General features: G+C 48.7%; 1 protein-coding gene across 1 annotated transcript; it reads left to right on the top strand.

Annotated features, from left to right (window-relative positions):
• Nucleotides 1–6,228: 6,228 nt before the first annotated feature.
• Nucleotides 6,229–7,210, top strand: EI90DRAFT_3136237 (uncharacterized protein; the record flags this gene model as incomplete). Its single annotated transcript, XM_039064776.1, has 4 exons — nucleotides 6,229–6,277; nucleotides 6,330–6,655; nucleotides 6,710–6,989; nucleotides 7,038–7,210. The coding sequence occupies 4 exons, from the start codon at nucleotides 6,229–6,231 to the stop codon at nucleotides 7,208–7,210; spliced, it is 828 nt and encodes a 275-aa protein (XP_038908497.1).
• Between the last annotated feature and the right edge of the window lie 32 nt (nucleotides 7,211–7,242).

Raw genomic sequence — 7,242 nt, 5'->3', positions numbered from 1 at the left:
CTAAGAATGGAAGGTGACTAATAAGTGATGACGTGAGTGGGGTCACTGAAGGATGCAGGTAGCTCCGAAAGCGGAGTTGTGTATCCGAAGGATGGGTGACTCCAATAAATGAAATGGGTGGAGGAATGTTTTAGGGGTATGTCACGGGATGTCGGAGGTCCATCAGGATATCAGAGCAAATCCGGAGTCTCTGAATGTTCTGACTCAGGACCGAGCTTCTGGGATGGGAGTGGCCAAGGATCAGTGTGCTGCAACCAGACCGGAGCTGAGACAATCAGGAGGGAAGGTGACTTGGGGAGTGGGGAGGCATGGTGTAGGGGATGGTGAAGTTGTTAGGAAGGTGTGGCGTGGTGGGAGTGCATGGGGTTGGGATTCCGGGATATGACAGCAGGTGTGGGAAAGCAGTTTCTGTGGAGGTTTCCTGGTTGGTTTTATAGTCAAATCTTACCAGATTGACCTCATTCCTAGTTTTATATTCGTTATAAATTCTCCTGAGCATTCCGTCTTGTTGATTCTAAGCTTGAAGTATTTTATTAATTTTCTATCCTCATATTTGTTGTATGTAGTCATAAAAATTTGTAAGAATTTGTGAAAATTCGTTAAAATTCAGGTTCTCATTTCTACTTGTCGTATGGGGATTTTGTGATTTTTCTGGCATATTTCCACAATGAGTTTTCATAGGGTGACTATTATTTCTCCTACAGTGGTAGCTGCCCAAATGGGTCAACTCCAGATGGAGTTGAAAGAGATGAAGGAGGGAGACAAGGTAGCAACAGCAGCTCCTCATCCAGGCTGTCCAATGGGCATGGTATGACAACTCGAGGGTGTCAGATGGTGCCTGCGATAATTGTGCCCATTGGAGGAGCGAATATAATAGAGCATGCAGAGATGCCAAAGGCATCTATGCCTCTCTGAGAGACAGAGAGAGAGAAGTCGATCTCCAGAAGAGGGAGATCAAAATATTAAAACATGAGCTCAAAGAAGCATGCACACTGGCAGACCTCGCTGCCAAACCCATTATGATGGGGGCCTCCCAGGTGTCAGGGACGCGTCCGGGGTAGAGGGGGTCTGGATGTATCGCCCGGCAGAAGGGCCCTCACGGGGTGCAAACCGGGCGCGCGTGCTGGCGGGTCCGGGGAGGGACAGCAGTCCCTGGCCACTTAGACTGAAGTGGAGAATGTGTTATTGTTATTAAAAGGGAAAACTATACTACTTACCTGAAGTGGAGAATGTGAGAAGAAGGTTACTTCTTCGGTTCCCACTTCAGGTACATTTATGTACATGCGGCTTGAGTCACATGACGAGTGCCACGTCACCCTTGGAGGCAGCCGCAGGCATCCGGGTATCCCCGTGGGGGATCCCGAGAGCATCCGCTGCATGCGCGCGTGTTGGGCACAGCGGGGAGCCGTCCGGGGTGTGTGGGCCGGACGGGTCAATAGTACATTGATACAGAGGAAGGTGGTCCGTGTAGATAGAAGGAAATAAACAAGAAAAGGAAGATGAGAGGAATGAGATAAAGAAAAGGGGAAGAAAGAGAGAAAAGGAAAAGGGGAGGAGAGACAGAGGAATGAGGAGGGAGAGGGTTGGACAGCGGGGAGCGGGTGTGGTGTGACTGGGTGGGTCCGGGTGGACCCGGGTCAGGCGGGTGTGCCCTGACAGCTATTGCCCTGACACAAGCCCCGAATAAATTTCATAGAAATATGCTATTATTGAGGACTGTCATATCCTGGATCTTCCACCTCCCTCCACCCTAGTCCTAGACGACTCCTATAACCTCCACCAGCCCTCCCAATCTCTCTCCGCTGCCTCCAGTCAATGCCAATGATCCTAGGACTACCTCCTCCTTCAACTCTCTTCCACCCTTCCTCCCATCCACGTCTGCATCACCTCTGGAACTCCTACATTGTTCTGGTAAGTTACTAGAGTACTGACAAGCTGTTGGGACCTCAGGACATACCTCAACTCTCACTCCCCTTCCAGACCTCCCCTACCAGACCTCCACCTCCTCAGACCTCTTGTTCAAGGATATGAACCTCGGTCACCTACTTGTTGTTGGTAACCCTCAACTTGTCTATCCACCCTTCTGGTCTCCATCGCCTCCAGTTGTGTACCTCCTGTCATATCTGTACATACCCGATCCCGATCCAACTCCTGGACTCCCATCTTCACCACCTCCGGAGTCCTTCCCCTACCTTATCTCTGTCTGCTCTGATACTCACCTCAGACCGAATATCACTCCTCTCGCCACCCTCCTCCTCTCACTCCTCCTCTCACTCCTCCTCTCACTCCTCCTCTTACTCCACGACACCTCCACCCTTCCTTCACCCTCCTACCCTACTCCTGTCTGCTCCGATACTCACCTTCGGACCTGACACCTTTCCTCTCCTCCACTCCTCACCCCGCTCCTCTCTTCTCTCTCCTCCCTCTGACCCTCTTCCACCAATCCTCCGCCAAGTTACGACCTTCCACCGCTGTCCCGTACCCTGTACTCGGACACCACTTGTACCTTCACTCCGAAATTCCATCATAGTTCTGCCCTCGGACTTTGACTCCACCTCGGCTTAAGTCCATTGCATTGGTGACCTTATACTGCATAAACACCATTGCCAATATTCCTCGGACTTTCAACCCCACCTCTGTAACCTCCGTAACCTCCGAGCTCCACAGATCATACTTGGCACTTTCGCCATTTGTAATGTATCTTTCGTGTTTTCCCCTCATCCGTATTTGGACTGCTGCTTCTCTCCATTCTAGCCAGTTAGTCATCATCCCCACTTCACCTCATCCTCCTGCCCCTCTGGGCTTTGCCCTCCCTATCTCCTTTTGGATGTACCACAGGTTCTGACCTATGACCTTCGGTACCACTCCGCTTCCATCATCCCTTTGTTCCTGTTTGGATGCCTTTGTTCCGATTCGGACCCCCTTTGTTCCCCTTGTGCTCTCATCTCCCTATTATATACAGGCGCCTGTACATACTCGTTTTGGACCTTCAGTCTAAAATCGACCTGAAATGCCCCCTAGAGACTTCCTGCTCGCTGCCTCTGAAATTAAGGACCAAATGGACAAACAGCAATGGCACAGCGCTCCACATGAGTCACTGAGGCCAAGGTCCCTCCTTGCTAAGTCTCCGGTTCCCCTCCAGAATCGTCCATCCTCGCCCAGTTCTAACACCTCCAGTCATGTTATTCCTTATTAGTTTATCATTTGATATTTTCTGCAACCCCAATCTTCTGGACTATGACTTCCAGGCTCCAGACCTTTCCAGATGTCTTCCCCTGTAGCCCCCTGCTCATTCATAGATGGGCCCAGGCCTTACCATTCAGTTGGTTTCTAATTCTCCCACTCCACAAACTTCAGATGTAACTCGGGCTTTTCACCTATTCTATATTTGTCCTGTGGAGTCTTTCTATTTACTTCTCCTTCCCCTTGGTAACCTTTGTTTACCTTCGGATCCAATTATCTCTGCTATATCTATGCACATACCACTCTAGTAAATAGTTCCCCCCAGTTATAATATTAAGTCCTTGAATCCAAACCCTCTTCCACGATGTCTATTGCGCTCTACTCACCTGCTGCTCCACCTTGAACCAAGAGCTGAGTGACAGATGTGTCTTCTAAAGGTGCCTTGGTATAAAACCCAATGAATCGCATGACAAACAATTGACCCTCGCTAACGCCTCCATCATTAAGTAGTGAGGGGGGCTTCTGGCCCCCTTCCACTGGCAGCCTCAGTTCCTCCATCGCCAGCCCCCCTGACAAATTGGGGACAACGAGGATGTAATGGGCACAGTGCTCCATTCCAAGTTGCTGAAGCTGAGTCCCTTCAACACCCCATCACCCTCAGAGCTCTGCCCCACCTCTGGCCTGTCTCCGACCCACCGTTGGTGTCAGAACATGGCCAGGAGGGGCGTGTCTGGACCTTTCCCCGGAAGGGAGGCCAGAGGTAGAGGACAAGCAGAGGGACCATGGCCTCAGCGACTTGGAGAGGAGCAGTGTTGGGTCCTTAACTTCAGAACGAGGGGGCGCGAACTCTGGGGGGATCTAGTCGTCGATTTTGCACTGAAGTGCCATCAACTACAGTACATGACTTATATACATAATACAAGACAAATAGGAACAAAGGGAAAACCCAAGATGGACTTACCCACTTGCCAGGTTGGCAAGCTCGTGAGAGAATCACCTTATCAAGCATTGTGGAGTGGGTAGATGAAGGGTGGGATTAGCAACAGCTATTGGATAGTGGGAACCCTTTGCAGGATTGGTGGAGGTCCTAGGAGGTCCGCAGTAATATTGGGTAGGTAGAAATATGTCAGGGACCGACCCAGGGTCGAGAGCATCCAGGTATATTGCCCAGGGCTGAGGGCCCAGTAGGGTGTGATGCAGGCATGTGTAGCAACAGGCCTGGTGCAGACAAATGTCCCTGGCCACTTAGGCTAAAGTGGGAAGTGTGAGAAGAAGGCTGCTTCTCAGTTCCCACTTACGCTGTGTTTATATACATGTGGTTAAGGCCATGTCATCTACACACACAGCCACATCCATCTGGGTACCTCTGCAAGAGGTCCCAGGAGCATCCAGTATGTGGGAGGTCGTTCAGTGTGTCTGGGTCCAGGTGTGTTGCACTGCAGCTGGGTCAATGGCACATTGATACAAGGGAAGTCGTCTGTGTGATAAGAAAAGAAGAAAGAAGAAAGAAAGGGAGGAGAAGAGTGGAGAGAGAAAGGAGGAGAAAGGGAGGTCGGGAGAGTAAAAGGGAAAAAGGGGGGAGGTTGGGAGGAGCGGATGGTGGGGCACCAGGTGTCAGGGCACATACCCTGACTTAGCCCGGACCCAGACCTGCATCTGGACCCACTCCACTTCCCACATGTGCTTCCCATGCCACATAATCCATGCACTGCAGCTCCGGTCTCCAGATCCTACCTTCATGTGACTTCCGGGTATCCCCAGAAGTTTTCGCCATATTGGGCCACTGTGGGAAAGTGAGAAGTTAACCTTCTTCTCACTTTCTTACCCACAGTAGGCAAGTGTATTCTACACTGCTTCTTTACCTTATACACTTTCTTACCCACAGTAGCTCTTTGCCTTGGGACTAGGCTGTTACAGGTTGGGCTGTGGGCCATAGAGAGAGGGGTCATGGGGACCTGGGGTCTGTCCCCTGACACCAGGTCAGGTGGGGCCAGGTCAGGTGGGTGTGCCCTGACAAAATATTAATAAACGTCTAAGATGAGGATAAGGGGTACTGGAGAAGGTACCAGAGATCGGAGGTGGAGGTGGACTGGAGGTGGACCGGAGGTTATGGTGGAGATGAGGGAGAGGACAAACCAGAGGGGAACACAGTGGTGGAGTAGATCGGAGGTTGGGCAGAGTTGGTATGGATATGACAGTCAGACGACCTGGAACATCGAGCTCCATCAGACACACCCACCTGGGTAGTGCTTCGGATCTTCCCTGGGTGGGTTCGTGACAAGGATGACTTATTATAACAACAAACACTACATATGAAGGACTAGGATGCAATAATACGAGCAGGAACCAGGGGAAATGGACAAAAAACTACAAAAAAACCACAAAACTACGATGGACCATGGTGGGAATTTTAGGGAAAAATATACTAATAAAGCAGAGAGCTCTAACACATTTGTTTGTTCAATTCTTAACTACGACCAAGTATTTTGTTCTAAATTTGAACCATTTCACTCGTTTATCATTATTAAAGAGTACTTGGTCAAATCTTTTCCAAATAACTCCATTCTTGTTTAGTTATTCATTGTGAATTCTCCTGAACATTCCATCCTATTGATGCTAAGCTCGAAGTATTTTTGTTGATTTTCTATGTTTGAATTCATTGGTAATTGTCATAAAAATTCATAAAAAAAATCGTAAAAATTCCAAGGAAATCTACATCTCCTTGTTACTCATCCTTTCCTGTTCCACAGTGTCAATGGTGTTTCCACAGCATAATTTCATAACATGTTTTCATAGGGTGCCCATTATTTCTCCTACACCACCCCCTCCCTCTGCCCTCATTCTGGGTCAGGTCAACACACCGACTGTGAGTTTAACAGCAGCATGTCACTTGTCTGTTGGCCTATGTGCTGCATATAAGGCTTTCCACATGGTGGAACAAGTGGTTGCACCAAGTTCCACATTCTTGTTAGGCTGATGTTCTCATGCTGCTGTCATGTGACTTGAGGCTGTGTTATGATATCACTTTGTCAACTCTCTGCTGCAATGTCTTCTGAGCCGAAGCCAAAAAAAGTGCGAAATATTGCAACAAAGTGTATGTGGCACACTGCTTGGATAGAGTACTTACGAATACTGCTGTGTTGGAGTGCAAAGCTGCATTGAAATATGTGCCTCATCCCTCGACCAAGTGTTCAAAACAACAAACTGGGATGATGCTACAGCTGCCTGGGATGTAGTCCTCATCCTTCTAGCTGCTGAGTGCAAGGTTGAGAAGGTAATATTCTTGTCCTCAGTGCACCTGATCAAGCCTAATGCAGGACTGTATGAACAGCAGCAGATCGATGATGTCATTCGCAATGGGCCAGAGAAACTCAAGGGTGTCAAGACATTTCAATATCTATGTGTTGCTCAGAAGCATGTCAAGATACTCAAAGATGAGGTCAAAGCAAGCCGATGGGCGAAACAGCGGGTGGTAAGGCCTATTACTCTGGAGAATCACACTGTTGCATCGCATTCTACCCACTAGGTGCAGGATTTGGACCTGAAGCGGCGCATAGATAAAGAGACCCTGATTCAACAAGCTCAAGAGCTGGATTTACAGGTCCATTATGTTGAATTTGATCCAGCTTTGGATTACAAATTCCCTCACATCAAAAAGAAACCTGCTACATGGCTTGTTGATGAATCAGAAGGCATGCCACCACACCCAGATCCAGCAAGGTTCCCCAATGTTACATATATCGGGAAAAAGGAAGAAGGGTGGAAAATATTAGACAGGGAGCATTCACATCTTGTCCTGAACAAGTGTATGAGAAATTGATGTTTATATAATTTCTACTAACATCTATTTCTAGGCACTGGAGATATAGAGCTTCTTGTGCTGCGCAATGCAACAAACTTGTCACCAACTGGCAAGGCATTGTTGGAACGTCTTCAGCAAATCAATAATGAGCATGCTCTTGAGCGCCGCAATTTGCGTGTATGTATGTTGAGTATCTGCTCATTCTCTGCTGAAATGCTGCACTAGCCCTCTCATCATGGGAAGATATATGCATTTGG

The sequence above is a fragment of the Cantharellus anzutake genome (assembly GCF_015039405.1).
Source record: "Cantharellus anzutake strain C23 chromosome Unknown EI90scaffold_156, whole genome shotgun sequence".
In the NCBI taxonomy this organism is placed as follows: domain Eukaryota; kingdom Fungi; phylum Basidiomycota; class Agaricomycetes; order Cantharellales; family Hydnaceae; genus Cantharellus; species Cantharellus anzutake.
This window is presented reverse-complemented; position numbering and strand designations above follow the sequence as displayed.